This window comes from Oncorhynchus keta, chromosome 19, assembly GCF_023373465.1.
Source record: "Oncorhynchus keta strain PuntledgeMale-10-30-2019 chromosome 19, Oket_V2, whole genome shotgun sequence".
Lineage (NCBI taxonomy): Eukaryota > Metazoa > Chordata > Actinopteri > Salmoniformes > Salmonidae > Oncorhynchus > Oncorhynchus keta.
The window spans coordinates 24,355,228-24,373,947 of record NC_068439.1 but is presented as its reverse complement, the minus strand read 5'-3'; the positions used below and the strand labels follow the sequence as shown (position 1 = coordinate 24,373,947).

The window sequence follows — 18,720 nt, the reverse complement described above, 5'->3', positions numbered from 1 at the left end:
GCAATTGTGGAGATGAAAGAACACTGCAACATGTTCCACACATACAGTCCCTCAGAGAGAGAGTCTTTCTGTCCAACAAGATCACATCATCTCACTGACGGGCTGCTGTCAGTTTGTCCATCATCATCAGTCCCGCAGGGGGTGTTACTGTACATCCACATGTGAGATTGTTTGAGGCCCTATACTTTTTCCCAAGCTTTACCCGATACTACACTGTTCTTGAACACTTTGTTATTGCTTATGCTTCCTTCCTGATGACAGTGCAATTCGCGGGATGATGTCATGCAATATCTTTCTGTTTTCTGTTACACCTCTGGTAACTTTGTTATAACGAGACCTTAGATCAGTAATCCTGTAACCACCATACATTATAATGGTCATTAACATCATAACAGTTGACATCAGCTGAGCTTGTATCAACTGTGACGGACTGTCTTAACTCAGTTTTCACTAGAAAAAAAGTTAATAACAGTAGTAACTGTTTTTCTGTCAAGTCAACATTATGGCTTCGTCCCAAATGACAATGGCTCATAGGGCTCTGGTAAAAAGTAGTGCACTATATAGGGAACAGCGTGCCATTTGAGACGTAACCTTAATTCCCCAGTCAGCCCTCATGTGACCCTGCAGCAGTAATGATGTTTTAAACATTTAAAACTGTAACAAACATCTCTCTGCCTTCTTTGGGAAAATGACAGGTCAAGTCTGGATGTGAGTTTGTTCATCTGTACATCTGTGTGAAACCGGGTGTGTTTAGTGAATTCTATACCCTGCATAAATATTTACCCATGATAGAAGTGGTCAGAAAGGGATTATTTTGGACCCCACCAAAATAATACCCCACCCTACCATGAGACATCCATGTCTTCATCACTGAAAAAGTTCAACAGCTGAGTTTGATTAAAAAACACTCCTGGTCTAGTTCCTCGTCATGAGAAACAGTGTGTGTGTGTGTGTGTATTGACAAGCGACCTAGTCAATATTTTATTTAACTAGACAAGTCAGCAACCGTTCGTTTACTGGCCCAACGCTTTAACCACTAGTACAATGTAAGCACACTGATGTCATTGTCTTATATCAGATAGCACAACTATTCCTCCTGCACTGAGAGGGACGAGTGTTGCGAAGGAGTGACAACATAAAGTAAGACAATGCAATAATGGAGAAACTGTTCCCTCAAAATGAGTCATGAATTTATTAAACCCACAACAGCAGTTTGGTGAATTTCCTTATTCTCAAAATAACTATTATATTTTCCCATCAGTAATAATAGCAGTGAATAGCCGGTATGAACAGCTCCCAGCACAGTGAGTCACAACAGAAGTTTTGCAGTAGAAAGACTTACAACTCCCCCAAAAGATGAAAGCTTATCAGTACCACTACCAAAACTGTGACAAAACTAAATAACTTTCCTACATATTATCCATTGTCATATCATGTTTCATCTGTAAAGCTTTGTCTAAAACATTATAAACATTTGGGGAGATAAACTTTCACAGACTAAACTTTCACAGACTAATTTATAACATTTAACTCTGATACTCCACATCAGATTCCATCTGTTTTGGCTGTTCACCACTTCGTGTCTCTGTGTTGCTACTTGGTCACACAATGCATGAACTAACCCATCTCACGTCTTGATACGAAAACTGAAATTATTAATTGCCTGTATTCACACCACAACTCCATGCACACTGAAGAAAAGAAAAACACTCCCTTGGCAGCTAATGAACACACACAGTGCATTCGGAAAGTATTCAGACCCCACATTCTGTTACGTTACAGCCTTGTTCTAAAATTGATTCAACCGTTTTTTCCACCCTCATCAATCTACTGTACACAAAATACGCCACAACGCCAAAGCAAAAACAGTGTTTCAGAATTTTTACAACAGTATTCAAACCGTTTACTCTCTACTTTGTTGAATCACCTTTGGCAGTGATTACAGCCTCAAGTGTTTTTGGGTATGACGCTACAAGCTTGGCACACCTGTATTTGGTGAGTTTCTCCCATTCTTCTCTGCAGATCCTCTCAAGATCTGTCAGGTTGGATGGAGAGCGTCACTGCGCAGCTATTTTCAGGTCTCTCCAGAGATATTCGATCGGGTTCAAGTCCAGGCTCTGGCTGGGTCTCTTAAGGATATTGAGACTTGTCCCGAAGAAACTCCTGCGTTGTCTTGGCATTGTGCTTAGGGTTGTTGTCCTGTTGGAAGGTGAACCTTCGCCCCAGTCTGAGGTCCTGAGTGCTCTGGAGCAGGTTTTCATCAATGATCTCTCTGTACTTTACTCCATCTCCCAGTCCCTGCCACTGAAAAACATCCCCACAGCATGATGCTCCCACCACCATGCTTCACCGTAGGGATGGTACCAGGATTCCTCCAGACGTTAAGCTTGGCATTCAGGCTAAAGACTTCAATCTTGGTTTCATCAGACCAGAGAATATTGTTTCTCATAGTCAGAGTCTTTAGGTGCCTTTTGGCAAACTCCAAGAAGGCCGTCATGTGCCTTTTACTGAGGAGTGGTTTGCGTCTGGCCACCCTAACAAAGACTTGATTGGTGGAGTGCTACAGAGATGGTTGTCCTTCTGGAAGGTTCTCCCATCTCCACAGAGGAACTCTGTTAGAGTGACCATCGGGTTCTTGGTCACCTCCCTGACCAAGGCCCTTCTCCCACGATTGTTCAGTTTGACAGGGGCGACCATCTCTAGGAAGTCTTGGTGGTTCCAAACTACTTCCATTGGAAAATGATGGAGGACACTGTGTTCTTGGGGACCTTCAATGCTGAATACATTTTTTGGTACCCTTCCCCAAATCTGTGCCTCGACACAATCCTGTGTCGGAGTTCTATGGACAATTCCGTCGACCTCATGGCTTGGTTTTTGCTCTGACATGCTCAACTGTTGGACCTTATCTAGAGAGGTATGTGCCTTTCCAAATCATATCCAATCAATTGAATTTACCACAAGTGGACTCCAATCAAGTTGTAGAAACATCAAGGATAATCAATGGAAACAGGATGCACCTGAACTCAATTGCGAGTCTCATAGCAAAGGGTCTGAATACTGATGTAAATAAGGTATTTCTGCTTTTTGGGTTTAAAAAATATAAATTGCACAATTTTCTAGAAACCTGTTTTTGATCTGTAATTATGGGGTATTGTGTGTAGATTTATGAGAAAAATATTTTAATCTATTTTAGAATAAGGCTGTAACGTAACAAAATGTGGAAAAGGGGAAGGGCACTGAACAACGATCTGAAATTATAAAAATAATAAACAAGCCATCTGCTCTCACATTGCTGCACACAGAATGAATACAAAGTAGATACTAGAAATGGCAAAAAATATTATACTGGTCTATATCTATTGACTATCTATTTTGTATGTTTTTGTATTATAGAGTTATTTCTTTTAAATTAAGAATGCAATTATACTTCTTCTCTGGACATTAATGTTCTTCAATGAACTTGACCCATAGAGCATCTACTTCACTACCGTATTAGACCGTACTAGACAGTTAGCTGTGACCAACATTATGGCACACTGTGCCGATAATACTCTTTATGTCATAATTCATCTTGAAACATTTGTCTATAATAGTGCCCTAAGGCTTATGTACAATGGGGCAAAAAAGTATTTAGTCAGCCACCAATTGTGCAAGTTCTCCCACTTAAAAAGATGAGAGGCCTGTAATGTTCATCATAGGTACACTTCAACTGACAGACAAAATGAGGGGGGAAAAAATCCAGAAAATCACATTGTAGGATTTTTTAAACACTTATTTGCAAATTATGGTGGAAAATAAGTATTTGGTCACCTACAAACAAGCAAGATTTCTGGCTCTCACAGACCTCTAACTTCTTCTTTAAGAGGCTCCTCTGTCCTCCACTCGTTACCTGTATTAATGGCACCTGTTTGAACTTGTTATCAGTATAAAATACACCTGTCAACAACCTCAAACAGTCACACTCCAAACTCCACTATGACCAAGACCAAAGAGCTGTCAAAGGACACCAGAAACAAAACCGTAGACCTGCACCAGGCTGGGAAGACCGAATCTGCAATAGGTAAGCAGCTTGGTTTGAAGAAATCAACTGTGGGAGCAATTATTAGGAAATGGAAGACATACAAGACTACTGATAATCTCCCTCGATCTGGGGCGCCACGCAAGATCTCACCCCGTGGGGTCAAAATTATCACAAGAACGGTGAGCAAAAATCCCAGAACCACACGGGGGGACCTAGTGAATGACCTGCAGAGAGCTGGGACCAAAGTAACAAAGCCTACCAACAGTAACACACCGCCAGGGACTCACATCCTGCAGTGCCAGACGTGTCCCCCTGCTTAAGCCAGTACATGTCCAGGCCCGTCTGAAGTTTGCTAGAGAGCATTTGGATGATCCAGAAGAAGATTGGGAGAATGTCATATGGTCAGATAAAACCAAAATATAACTTTTTGGTAAAAACTCAACTCGTCGTGTTTGGAGGACAAAGAATGCAGAGTTGCATCCAAAGAACACCATACCTACTGTGAAGCATGGGGGAGGAAACATCATGCTTTGGGGCTGTTTTTCTGCAAAGGGACCAGGACGACTGATCCGTGTAAAGGAAAGAATGAATGGGGCCATGTATCGTGAGATTTTGAGTGAAAACCTCCTTCCATCAGCAAGGGCATTGAAGATTAAACGTGGCTGGGTCTTTCAGCATGACAATGCTCCCAAACACACTGCCCGGGCAACGAAGGAGTGGCTTCGTAAGAAGCATTTCAAGGTCCTGGAGTGGCCTAGCCAGTCTCCAGATCTCAACCCCATAGAAAATCTTTGGAGGGAGTTGAAAGTCCATGTTGCCCAGCAATAGCCCCAAAACATCACTGCTCTGGAGATCTGCATGGAGGAATGGGCCAAAATACCAGCAACAGTGTGTGAAAACCTTGTGAAGACTTACAGAAAACGTTTGACCTCTGTCATTGCCAACAAAGGGTATATAACAAAGTATTGAGATAAACTTTTGTTATTGACCAAATACTTATTTTCCACCATAATTTGCAAATAAATTCATTAAAAATCCTACAATGTGATTTTCTGGGGAAAAAAAATCTAATTTTGTCTGTCATAGTTGAAGTGTACATATGATGAAAATTACAGGCCTCTCATATTTTTAAGTGGGAGAACTTGCACAAATGGTGGCTGACTAAATACTTTTTTGCCCCACTATACATGCATTCTGTAAGAATATTGCTCCTCAAATACATTACTTTTACCCATCGAATACACTCGAGGGTCTAGAAAGATTTATTAAATAGATACAACTTGCATCAACAATCAATTGCCTCCGGTTTTATGTTCGAGGCAATATAAGCGACCTAGTTCCTGAAACACTTGGCAAGAACACATTTGGCAAAGCAAATACAGTTGGAAGATCTGTGTTTCCACCTTAGGGAAACATTGATCTTTATAGTAGCTTGGACATTTTTTCAAGAGACTCTTTCAACTGAAAAAAACTAAAAATCCCTCCATCTCAGAGCAACGAGCCAATCACAGGCCCTGAGAGGATCTCAGGGTGAGGATCTCAGCAGCCAGTCTCTGTGGGTCCATGAGATGGGGGAACATGTCCATGGCCCTGTCAACCAGACGGCCGTTAAAGATGGCCAGCAGCTTCTTCCTGACATCCTCCCTCTCCCTGCCGTCCTCCCTCTCCCTGCACTCCCCATGGGGGCTCGGCTGTGTCCGGGCAGGGGACCCGTGTCTCTGCTGCTCCACCTGAGCAATGCAATGGAGAGTCTGAGGAGAAGTCCCAAATGGGTCCGACCAGAAGGTCTGCTGTGAACGGTGGACCCTGCCCTGCTGTTGGTAGTCACTGGGGTGGCTATACTGATGCATACTAACTGGATACGTTGGTGTTCCATAGTTGGGGTAACAAGGGGGGTAGTAGGTCATCATGTCTGGGTTGTGGGTGCTGGCTGGGCCCATGCTATGGTGTGGGCTGTGGTGTTGTTGGTATCCTGCACTGGGGCCTGAAGGCTGAGGAGCATGGGAGCAGCAGCTACAAGGCAGGTCGCTAGGGAGAGAATAGCGTTGTTGTTTCATACTGGGGGCGGACTTTGACTGGCAGTTCCTGTACCCAGCGTTGCTATAGTGATCACAGTGGTTTCTAGAGGGGTCAGATGCCTGGCTCTCGAAGGAGCCCAGCCCAGAATCTAGCCTCTCTTGAGAGCCACTGGCCAGGGCCGAGTCCAGGTCGGTCTGGGAATGTCGGTTGGTGCTGGCCTTCTTAGCTGGGGACGTCCAGCTGGAGCGATGGCCTCCCTTGAGAAGAAGAACATTCTCACTGGTGAGGCCTTTCTTCAAGGAGCCATTCCACTGTTCTAGGGTCAGTTTCTGAGCCATCTGCTCCTCCAGGGAAAGGCCATAGGCAAGTCCAGGACCTGTGGTGGGGTGTTTCTGTTGTGACAAGGGCAGCTTGGCCTTCTCCCGCAGCTCGTCAGCCAAAGAGCGATTGGATTGGTTGACTCGCTCCGGGTGGTAGAATTTACACTTTATTCCATAAGTGCATTTCCTTCCTGTATTCATGAAATATAAACAAGAGTTCATTAGTACCGCTGAGTTTAAGCACATACAGTACATTTATTACATCCATTACAGTATTTGTGTCCATTTGTTAATAATTCTTTGGAAATGTTCCCCCCACCCATATGTAAGGTCAACCACAGGATGACCCCAGTAGAGATGTGATCTCACCGTAAGGACATGGCTGTTTGCGTGGTAACCGAGGAACCTTCCGTAGAAAGTTCTCCAGGGTGGGACCATGGCGACCCAGGGGGTCATCAGGGGGCATGAACCTGAGAGAGGGGGAGTGGAGTTTAGATTGATACTACACTGTGGCTAATGTATACTAAACAATAATGCATAATTTGCATATATTAATAGTTAAACATTCATAAGCATTTATAATGTCTCATTCATGAAAGTTATAGATCTGTAACACCTGCATTATCAGTTAAAACATGAGTTATTAATCCAGTGTATGCATTTTACGGTTAATAATAAGCTACCACAAGACTTACTTGTCATTGACGAACGAGAACATGAGCAGCCTCTCCTCGATGAAGCGCTTCCACTCCTGTCTCTCGCCCTGAAGGTCACGGTATGTGTCGTTGGATACGATGACACCGTCTGACTCGTACGCCAGCTTGACGATGAAGCGATCATCGTAGCAGACCACACGTCTGCCCGCTACACGCCGCGAAGGGGTGAACACCATGATTTTCTTTCTCTCCAGCTCACGCAAAATGTGTTGATCTTTAGAGTAGAGAAAAATATTAATGTTAGATAACTATTCAATTAGTTAATTAAGATCAATCATGCGTTCACATACTAATTCACTTGTTTCCCCCTGATCTTTGAGTAAGATGTTTTTTTTACCAGGCAACAAATTCTTCACAACACTTTATTTTCTCTCATGTTCTCTCTCTCTCCTGGGGGAAACATGTCATCCTTTGTTGACAAACTTAATTGGAACTCGAGCAACTAAGATGCTCTGATAGTGTGCTGGCTATAGCATGTATGCTCAACGTTGATATGATATTTGGCACACACATATTAAAAGAACAAAGTTTAATTGATGAGCATCAGATATTTTACATCTTTCAATTAAACTCAATTGAAAAATATCTATATGTACAGTGAGGGGAAAAAAGTATTTGATTCCCTGCTGATATTGTACGCTTGCCCACTGACAAAGAAATGATGAGTCTATAATTTTAATGGTGGGTTTATTTGAACAGTGAGAGACAGAATAACAACAACAAATGCATGTCAACAATGTTATAAATGGATTTGCATTTTAATGAGGGAAATAAGTATTTGACCCCCTCTCAATCAGAAAGATTTCTGGCTCCCAGGTGTCTTTTATACAGGTAACGAGCTGAGATTAGGAGCACACTCTTAATTAAAGGGAGTGCTCCTAATCTCAGTTTGTTACCTATATAAAAAGACACCTGTCCACAGAAGCAGTCAATCAGATTCCAAACTCTCCACCATGGCCAAGACCAAAGAGCTCTCCAAGGATGTCAGGGACAAGATTGTAGACCTACACAAGACTGGAATGGGCTACAAGACCATCGCCAAGCAGCTTGGTGGGAAGGTGACAACAGTTGGTGCGATTATTTGCAAATGGAAGAAACACAAAAGAAGTGTCCATCTCCCTCGGCCTGGGGCTCCATGCAAGATCTCACCTCGTGGAGTTGCAATGATCATGAGATCATACGCCGTGAAGGACTGAAATCCTGCAGCGCCCGCAAGGTCCCCCTGCTCAAGAAACACATATACATGCCCGTCTGAAGTTTGCCAATGAACATCTGAATGATTCACAGGACAACTGGGTGAAAGTGTTGTGGTCAGATGAGACCAAAATGGAGCTCTTTGTCATCAACTCAACTCGCCGTGTTTGAAGGAGGAGGAATGCTGCCTATGACCCCAAGAACACCATCCCCACCGTCAAACATGGAGGTGGAAACATTATGCTTTGGGGGTGTTTTCATGCTAAGGAGACAGGACAACTTCACCGCATCAAAGGGACGATGGACGGGGCCATGTACCGTCAAATCTTGGGTGAGAACCTCCTTCCCTCAGCCAGGGCATTGAAAATAGGTCGTGGATGGGTATTCCAACATGACAATGAGCCAAAACACACGGCCAAGGCAACAAAGGAGTCCCTCAATAAGAAGCACATTAAGTTCCTGGAGTGGCCTACCCAGTCTCCAGACCTTAATCCCATAGAAAATCTGTGGAGGGAGCTGATGGTTCGAGTTGCCAAACGTCAACCTCGAAACCTTAATGACTTGGAGAAGATCTGCAAAGAGGAGTGAGACAAAATCCCTCCTGAGATGTGTGCAAACCTGGTGTCCAACTACAAGAAACGTCTGACCTCTGATTGCCAACAAGGGTTTTGCCACCAAGAACTAAGTCATGTTTTGCAGAGGGGTCAAATACTTATTTCCCTCATTAAAATGCAAATCAATTTATAACATTTCTGACATGCATTTTTCTGGATTATTTTGTTGTTATTCTGTCTCTCACTGTTCAAATAAACCCACCATTAAAATTATAGACTGATCATTTCTTTGTCAGTGGGCAAATGTACAAAATCAGCATGGGATCAAATACTTGTTTCCCCTCACTGTGTATATATATATGCACATATCTATATGTTTGAGACAAACATCATATAAACATTTGAGCATACACGATATAGCTGGCTTTTAGCATACATTGGCAATGGATAAGGCATGAGGATAATTGGCTATGGCAATAACAGTTACTATAAGTCAGCCAAGCCACGCATCCTGTCATCACAGCAGCAGCTCATCGTGCGAGGACAATTTTTATGTGCTACAACAGGAAGTAATAAAGATGTTGAGAAAAGTCCCTAATTTAATCAGATGAATAAGAGGTGGTTTGGAGATAAAGTTCAGCACAAGTTGCAATTTGGAAACAGAAAAATACTGTTTCCCCTCCTGCTCTCTACACTGCTCTCACCAAGAGTAGGGGAGTTGCATCACATTGAACCCTAATCCGTTTTCGTGCCTAAATTGTTTGCCTCAAGTTCCGTGACTGACAAAGGCCAAATGGTATATTGTTTCTTGCTCAAACACAAAAATGTTGTACCTTTCCAGACCAAAGAGACACTCTCTACTCAATCATTGAGATTGACAGGAAATGTGCATACAATATATCCCATAAGGTATTCAGTAGTAGAAAAAGTACCCAATTGTCATACTTGAGTAAAAGTAAAAGATACCTTATTAGAAAATGACTCAAGTAAAAGTCAACCAGTAAAAAAACTACTCAGGTAAAAGCCTAAAAGTATTTGGTTTTAAATATACTTAAGAATCAAATGTAATTGCTAAAATATACTTAACGATTCAAAATAAAAAATAATTTCACATTCCTTATATTAAGCAAACCAGGTGGCACGATTTCCTTTATTATTTTTTTTTTTTTTTTTTACAGATAGCCAGGGGCACGCTCCAACATCATTTACAAACAATGCATGTGTGTTTAGTGAGTCCGCCAGATCAGAAGCAGTAGTGATGACCAGGTGGGAAGTGTGGGAGTTAGACCATTTTCCTGTCCTGCTAATCATCCAAAATGTAAGAAATACTTTTGTGGGTCAGGGTAAATATACAGAGTAAAAAGTACATCATTTTCTTTAAGAATGTAGTGGAGTAAAAGTAAGTTGTCAAAAATATAAATTGTTAAGCACAGATACCCCAAAAAACTCCTCAAGTAGTACTTAGTGTTTTTACTTAAGTACTTTACACCACTGAAGGTATTAAATCATTTTCTCTATGTGCCATCTCCGATTTTAAAAAGCATATAAACTCAAAATTCCATTGAGTGCCGAAAACAAAATGTCCACCCACTATATGTATTGAGGAGGAAATCTACTGGATTACATAGGCTACAATGAAGGCTGTTGTGTGATACAGAAAAGGAAGTAAATATTGGGCCCTGTGTGGTGTATTCCCGACATCCTACCTGTGATGGGGACATCTGGTCTGGGCTGCTCCTTCCTCCATGAGGGAACAAACACAGTGATATCAGTATGACCCCTGTCCAGGAAGAAGTTCACAGCCAGCTGGATTCCCAGGCAGGAAAACACTTCCTTGTTCCCGTGGCTACAGAGGCAATAGAAATAAATATTGCTGAGCAAGCAAGCCAATCAAATCCTTCTTTGTACACTACACTTCCTTGTTCACGTGGCTACAACAGAGGGGCAATAGAAATAAACTGTTGAGCAAGCAAACAAATCACGTTCGCAATTACTTATTTGTGTGGTCAGGGTAAGTGGCACCCTATAACCTACATAGTGCCTATGACTCTGGTCAATATAAGTGCACTATATAGGGAATATGTTTAAACTGTTGTTGTTCATGTTTTGCTGTGTTCTAGTGTACTATGGAATATATTGCTTTCTTATTCTTGACACTTCTCCCAGTCATATTTAAGGTTAGAACTACCTTTCTAAGTGTTCTGATATTTCTAGCTTGGAGTTGTATTTTTATGATAACATAGCTACAGTTCTTCACTTTTTAATGTGTATAGTATTGCTTACTAGGTGTGTCCAATCAATTTTGGAACCACCCCCTCTTCAAATTAGGGCTAATTGGAAAAGCTGTTCAAGAGGACATTGCATTATTTCTTTGTACTCCCTGATGAAGGCCATGCAGCCGAAACGCGTCGGATTTTTAAAACCTTGTTTCTATTGAACATGCCATACAAATATAGGCATTTTAATTAATTATATGAAGAGTGCCTTGGTCCTTTCTTTTTGATGACCAATATTCAAAAATCTATTGAATTTAGTAGGGAAAATGTTAAAAGTTTATCATAAGACATGAACAGAATGCATCAGTGATTCGTAATTCCTAACTTTCTGAAGAGACAGGTGCTGCTACACCTGCATTGCTTGCTGTTTGGGGTTTTAGGCTGGGCTTCTGTACAGCACTTTGTGATATCAGCTGATGTAAGAAGGGCTATATGAATAAATTGGATTTGAATTCCCCCAGATGATGCTAATGAAAATGATTCTAGTAGATGGAAAGGCTTTCCCAGAAACCTTCTCAATTTAATGTTAACTAAAAAGCCTATGCTTGCTTACCTAGCAGAATGAGAATGATTATTTGCATCAATCCAGTGGGTATTTATTTGGCTAACCGTACCATATATGCGCACATAAACACAGCTAAACAGCATCTTGCTAGGTGAGCACTGGAATTAAAGGGTAACTATACCCAAAAATATATTTTTTTAAATCAAATAAAATGTTTAACCAGACTTCAAAAGCTGTCTCCTAATGTGGTGGAAGAATTGTGAACTTAGAAAAATAACTAAATTGGAGTTTCCATTAATAAAGTGTAACCTTGAGAGCAAAAACATGAAAACACAGGAGAAAACTTAAATGTGGAAAATTACAGAATCAGACAAAAAATATATATTTTATAGGGCCCTACTATGCTGTTTACTTTTTGCATCGAAGTCATATTGCTGAGCCTACCTTTAACAAAAACGTGTTATGGTAAAGATTGACTGTTGCACTGGTAAATGTACACTGTGCATTCTGAAAGTATTCCTTACTCTAAAATGGATTAAATTGTAAAAAGAAAAACATTTTTTTGGGGGAAAAGGAAAGGGTATACCTAGTCAGTTGAACTGAATTGCATTCAACTGAAATGTGTCTTCCGCCTTTGGCAGCGATTAAAGTGTTATTGTGTATGATGCTACAAGCTTGGCACACCTATATTTGGTGAGTTTCTTCCATTGTTCTCTGCAGATCCTTTCAAGCCCTGTCAGGTTGAATGGGGAGCGTCGCAGCACAGCTATTTTCAGGTCTCTCCAGAGATGCTTGATCGAGTTCAAGTCCAGGCTCTGGCTGGACCACTTAAGGACATTGAGACTTGTCCCAAAGCCACTCCTGTGTTGTCTTGGCTGTGTGCTTAGCGTCGTTGTCCTGGAGCAGGTTTTCATCAAGGATCTCTCTTTACTTTGCTCCGTTCATCTTTCCCTAGATTCGGACTAGCCTGACTGGCTTCAGTCTGTCCACTCTACAATGCAGGGCTTAATTGGTGGAGTGCTGCAGAGCTGGTTGTCCTTCTGGAAGGTCCTCCCATCTCCACAGAGGAACTCTGGAGCTCTGTCAGAGTGACCATCAGGTTCTTGGACACCTCCCTGACCAAGGCCCTTCTCACCAGATTTGCTCAGATTGGCAGGGCGCCCGGCTCTAGGAAGAGTTTTGGTGGTTCCAAACTTCTTATATTTTAAGAATGATGGAGGCCACTGTTCTTGGGGACCTTCAATGCTACAGACATTTTTTTGTTTCTTTCCCCAGATCTGTGCCTCGACACAATCATGTCTCGGAGCTTGATTTTTGCTCTGGCATGCAATGTCAACTGTGGGACTTTATATAGACAGGTGTGTGCCTTTCCAAATCAATTGAATTTACCAGACTCCAATCAAGTTGTAGAAACAGCTCAAGGATTATCAGTGGAAATTGGATGCACCTGAGCTCAATTTCAAGTCTCAAAGCAAAGGGTCTGAACACACGTGTAAATAAGGCATTTCATTTTTTTATTTTATACATTTACAAACATTTCTAAAAACCTGTTATCAATTTGTCATCATGGGGTATTGTGTGTAGATTGATGAGGAAAACAATTTATGTTATCCATTTTAGAATAAGGCTGTAACATAACAAAATGTGGAAAAAGTCAAGCGGTCTGAATACTTTCCGACCGCAGTGTACATGTATTATCCTCATCAAAGGACAGTCAGTAAATGCAACGCAATCAAGCCTGTTCCTGTTAGACTGAACTGATTTGCATACCTGAGCAATAAGGGAGAGATGTGCCTGTACAGGTGTGAGTGTGTATCAAAGTGGGAAGGAGGCCAAAGAAGTACGAGGAGCAGTGGATGGGGGAGTGAGATAAAAGGTTGAGGCTTCCTCCAGACTAACTCCAGCCACCCAAGTCATAGACTGTTCTCTCTGCTACCGCACGGCAAGCGGTACCGGAGTGCCAAGTCGGGGACCAAAAGGCTCCTGAACAGCTTTTACCCCCAAGCCATAAGACTGCCGAACAGTTAATCAAATGGCTACCATTACCACTTGCTTTGACCCCCTTTTTATTTGCACTGAGTCTCTTGCACTGGCTCTATGCACACTCACTGGACTCTACCCACACACACATACTACAGTAACACACACATGCAACCTACCTGCCCTCCAGGACACCTACAGCACCCGATGTCACAGGAAGGCCATAAAGATCATCAAGGACAACAACCACCCGAGCCACTACCTGTTCACCCTGCTATCATCCAGAAGGTGAGGTCAGTACAGGTGCATCAAAGCTGGGCCCGAAAGACTGAAAAACAGCTTCTATTTCAAGGCCATCACTAGCACTGAGAGGCTTCTGCAAACATACAGACTTGTAACCATTAATGTTTACATATCTTGCATTACTCATCTCATATGTATATACTGTATTCTATCTATTTCATCTTAGCCTACGCCGCTCTGACATTGCTCATCCATATATTTATATATTCTTATTCCATTCCTTACTTAGATTTGTGTGTATTAGGTATTTATTGTGGAATTGTTAAATATTACTTGTTAGATATTGCTGCACTGTTAGAACTAGAAGCACAAGCATTTCACTTCACTCACAATAACATCTGTTTACCATGTGTGTGTGACCAATAAAATTTGATTTGATAGATGCCACACACACGTTCACATACGCTTCTACTCTATTATTTATCCTGTTTGCCTATTCACTTTTACCCCTACCTATCCGTACATATTACTTCAATTACATCATACCCCTTCACATTGACTCATCGGTATCAGTACTGTGTATATAGTCTCGTTACTGTTATTTTATTGTGTTACTATTTTTTTTATTCTTACATTTTTAGCTCTGCATTGTTTGGAAAGGGCTTGTAAGGAACCCTTTCCCAGTAACACAGTCAAATTAAATTAAATTGTATTTGGCATATGCACTGAATACAACAGGTACAACAGACTTGTTTTTTTTCTACTATGCTATTAACTTGTTTATTGTTTATTCCATGTGTAACTCTGTGTTGTTGTCTGTTCACACTGCTATGCTTTATCTCAGCCAGGTCACAGTTGCAAATGAGAACTTGTTCTCAACTAGCCTACCTGGTTAAATAAAGGTGAAATAAATAAAAAATACATTTTTTAAAAGTCTGTTGTACCTGTTGTATTCAGTGCATATGACAAAAACAATTGTATTTAATTTGACTGTGTCACCTAATAGTGACTGAGTATTGAGGGCTGAACCACCATCCCCTACTTCTAGCTAGATCGTAATTATTAGGTTAGGGCAGGAGTTTAGCGTAATAAGGAAATGATCTGTTCTTGAGAACAGGAGGGGGAATTCTGCCGGTAAAGTACAAACCACAAGTTCCTTCCTAAAAACAGTCACTGGAGAGATTAGATTAAAGCTGGTCGAAGCCTGTATCTACGTGTATTCCATGAACATTATCCATTAAGAGTGATTATATGTCTACATTATGTCCACCCTCCACTTTCTGCAATTAGAGCACAGATCTGAGAGCACGACTGATTTGTTTGTAATGTTCACAACTGAAGAGCACTTTCATGCTGACTCAAAGACTTATTAGTAGTGGAGGTACGAGGAGTCCTGATGAGTGGCCGGTAATGTACATAACATGCAGATGTCACAGACCCCTGATACCTTCCTCAATGCAAACCAATTAGGTATCCTCAGGACCCTATCAAAACACAGCTGAATAATACATTCTGCTATAACTATCACCAGAAAACACCAATTCAAGACACAGGTAGTTTCCCAGAAACAGATTAAGCCTAGTCCAAGACTAAAAATTACTTTCTTTGAAGAATCTCCATTGAGCATGCTTTTTACATTTAAGTAGACACTCTTATTCAGAGCGATTTACAAGGAGCAATTAGGGTTATGTGCCTTGCTCAAGGGCACTTCGGCAGATTTTTCATCTAGTCGGCTTGGGGATGCGAACCAGCAACCTTTTGGTTACTGGCCCAATATTCTCTATCGGTACGCTACCTGCCGCCCCTTTAAATCTAGGACTAGGCTTAAGCTGTGTCTGGGAAACCAGTCCTCAGACCCACAGCATGTAATTCTCTACTCACCTCATAGCCATATTACTCCCATCGATCACTATGGGTTTCAGATCATCTTCCTCCTCACTGGCTGCATCCTCCCAAATTGGTGGAGGGGTGAGGGGCAGGCTACTAAGGGTCTCCCCTCTAGCAACCAGGACAGACATGGTAGTTGGGGCTCCCTCCTTCTCCATCCCTTCTGGGCTGGCTCCAGTCTGCACCAGCTCCCCCAGAATCCTATTAGTGTCTGTGTTCAGGCCAAACTTCTGCAGCACGGTCTGGACCTGCGCTGGGGAGTAGCCCAGTTTACAGTAGAAGTCCAGCTGAGCCTCTCCAGGGTCTGTGGCGGTCTTGCCGCTCTCCTCTGGAGCAGAGCATTGGGTGCCTGTCTGGTGCATTCTCTCACAGATGGGATAGGGTGGATGATGATTGTGGAAGGCAGGCAGAGCGGAGAGCCATCCGTCTGTGTCGTGGGGCTCTGTGGGGCTCAGACAGGCTGTGTAGGAGAACTCATTCCATGGGAAGACCTCTGCGACTGGGTACAGCTTTGGGATGGAACTGACTTCTATGTTCATCTCTCCCTCTCCCCCCTTCGGGCAGTGCTCATATGTCACACCTGTTTAAAAAAAACATTGTTTTGGTTGTGTGAAGTGGTATAAAAAAAAATGTTTTCCCCAATCATATGAATACCATTAGGTTTAAAAACAATACAATCTGATGACAGATCACATCTCACTTTAGTATTGAAATTGACATCTGTATTAGTTCTCACCAAAAATACCATTAATAAATCAGTTAATTTTACAGTTGTCACAAAATACTAATAATTAATGATCATGGTTTAACAGCGTCCCCCGCTCATTTCTGCCAGTATCATATAATGAAGCCTAAATAAATGTATTGTATTCCTTCATACACTGTACATTTACAGTACCCTTATTTTGGCCAGAAAATACATGTCTGTTATTGATATAGTTCTACTGTATTATACTTTGACTGGGCTACATTCCTATTCAATGGATAACGGCGAGTATTGATTAATTCGGCATATAGAGTCTTGGTTAATTTTATCATTGCCTATGTCTATTGTCAACCACTCCAGTATTTTCAGGAAATTAAATACATTTTCGGTGTTCATTCCCAGAGACATGTGTCAGAGACATGTAAAATGTATCCTACCAACCTGAGTTTACCTTCTTTGATTTGTTCTACAAGTTAGTTTTGGAAAATCTAAAACGTCTGACTTCATGAGATTTGGACACCGTTATCTGGCCCAATGTTGGACTGATGGGTTACTCCTTAGTCCAAAGACCGTACATTTTCTGTTTAAAGGGCGAATTGGCTCTGAAACAGCCAAATACTCCATGTCAACGTGAATCGATTCTCAATTGCGGTACAATAAACAAATCCCTCTATTTTCACATCAAATCTAAATAAATTTAACAAATACAAAATCCACACTTACTGTACCCTGTGTTAACCGATTTTAGCACAATTGTAGCGGATGGTATTTTTCAGTGACAACACGTCTGTGGCATCTGTCTTTCGTTTACACACAGGTGTTTGGAGTTGCAGATATTCAATGAACGTTAGCACAGGTAGGCGAGTCCACTGACTGTCTTCCGTGGACAAGCGCTGTAATATGGCAGTGTCGGAACCCTAACTCTACAATAGGTGTGTATCAATTTAACGTTGTTTTTTATAAATTATCTTTCGCGGATATGAAAGGGAAGGTCCTTATGCTTTCAAAACCGTACCCCAAGCGATGCGTCTTTATGTTTCGACCGAGCGTTGCGCTTCTTATCAAAAGTCCCCCATACAGAATACTCCTTTGCCCAATGATCAAGGGCAACATGTTCCCAAATAAGAAACTAAGTAAACCCGTTAACGTAGTTATCCTACTTACCAGTAATTTATAGTCCAACAGTTTCGGCCATTCATGTTATATGTTCGTGTTGTTATCCCCGTGAAATATCTTGCTCTCTTATGAGCAGTTTCGCGGTGGACAGTAGGCTACAACAGCATATTGGAGGCGATGACGTCAGTCATACGCTTCAAACTCTGAACAAGGAAATAGTGTTTTGTTATACTTTTTTACACGTTTATCTATTAAAAACTCGACAAGTCAGTTAATAACACATTCTTATTTACAATGACGGCCTACCGTGGAACAACTCCCTTGTTCAGGGCAAGAACGACAGATTTGTACCTTGTCAGTTCGGGGATTCGATCCAGCAACCTTTCGCCCCAACGCTCTAACCACTAGGGCTACCGCCCCTGTTTGATGTAGCAATGTATGTTGTTGATAATTTTGTATTATGAATAAACGATTTTTAAAAATAAAATAGAGCGTTTTCCGTTTTATTTTGGTAAGGAAAGGAAACAGGCCAACGGCAGTTGATCATTTATTGTCTGACTGAACACTTGATTCAAAGCCTTTTACAAATACATTTCAAGGGCGCCAATATTGTTATCAACTAATCGATGGTATGATAAATGTATTTAGGCCAGAGACGTATTTGCTATTCTTGCTACTGCCTATCCTATTTTTGTAGGCTAGGCTACCATTAGACATTTTGATTTCTGCTTGTTTTATTATAGGTTCACATCTCCCCTCTCTACCTGTATTTGCCTCCTGGTAAAGGAACAGAGTCAACATGGGGTAATTAGCCAGTAGTGTCATCAGTTTTAAGATTGCCTAACTTTGATTATCATTGAGGGGTAATTATGTTTTTGACTCACATCATATAATATAATAATATAATATATGCCATTTAGCTGACGCTTTTATCCAAAGCGACTTACAGTCATGTGTGCATACATTCTACGTATGGGTGGTCCCGGGAAACGAACCCACTACCCTGGCGTTACAAGCGCCATGCTCTACCAACTGAGCCACAGAAGGACCATATAGTTAATCAAGCATTATCTTATATCTGAAGTGATCATTGGCTGATACAATAAAGTATGATTTCTTCTTATTTCTGTAATGTATAGAATATGGATGGATCTTCCTTTCTAAGAAGATGTGTTGTTGATGT

The 18,720-nt window shown here is 41.5% G+C and overlaps 1 protein-coding gene and 1 long non-coding RNA gene across 4 annotated transcripts; one reads left to right on the top strand and one right to left on the bottom strand.

Annotated features, from left to right (window-relative positions):
* Positions 1-1,163: 1,163 nt before the first annotated feature.
* On the bottom strand, positions 1,164-17,933 carry LOC118371951 (ribonuclease ZC3H12A-like). Of its 3 annotated transcripts, XR_008070762.1 has the most exons (7): positions 17,586-17,933; positions 15,710-16,295; positions 10,531-10,670; positions 7,056-7,290; positions 6,730-6,830; positions 2,644-6,551; positions 1,164-2,610 (listed from the first exon to the last, which is right to left on the bottom strand). XR_008070762.1 is itself a non-coding variant. In XM_035757609.2 (6 exons), exons 2-6 carry the CDS (start codon positions 16,252-16,254, stop codon positions 5,527-5,529), a joined length of 2,046 nt encoding a protein of 681 aa, XP_035613502.1. In that variant the 5' UTR covers positions 16,255-16,295; positions 17,586-17,933; the 3' UTR covers positions 1,164-5,526. The 3 variants fall into 3 exon arrangements, 2 of the variants coding, with proteins under 2 accessions (XP_035613502.1, XP_035613503.1); XM_035757609.2 differs by having other exon boundaries at positions 1,164-6,551; XM_035757610.2 differs by lacking the exon at positions 17,586-17,933 and adding an exon at positions 17,145-17,253 and having other exon boundaries at positions 1,164-6,551.
* On the top strand, positions 10,683-14,287 carry LOC127909318 (uncharacterized). Its single transcript, XR_008070763.1, has 2 exons — positions 10,683-10,835; positions 12,326-14,287. It is a non-coding gene; the product is annotated as an uncharacterized LOC127909318 (long non-coding RNA).
* Positions 17,934-18,720: the final 787 nt, after the last annotated feature.

What these genes read in the sequence shown, in the direction of transcription:
- LOC118371951 (XM_035757609.2), bottom strand. Translation starts at nt 16,254, where the DNA reads ATGAACATAGAAGTCAGTTCCATCCCAAAGCTGTACCCAGTCGCAGAG. An exon ending in TTCTCGTTCGTCAATGACAA is followed by an intron (nt 6,831 to 7,055) that starts GTAAGTCTTGTG and finishes CCCCTCTCTCAG; the next exon opens with GTTCATGCCCCCTGATGACC. An exon ending in CAAACAGCCATGTCCTTACG is followed by an intron (nt 6,552 to 6,729) that starts GTGAGATCACAT and finishes TCATGAATACAG; the next exon opens with GAAGGAAATGCACTTATGGA.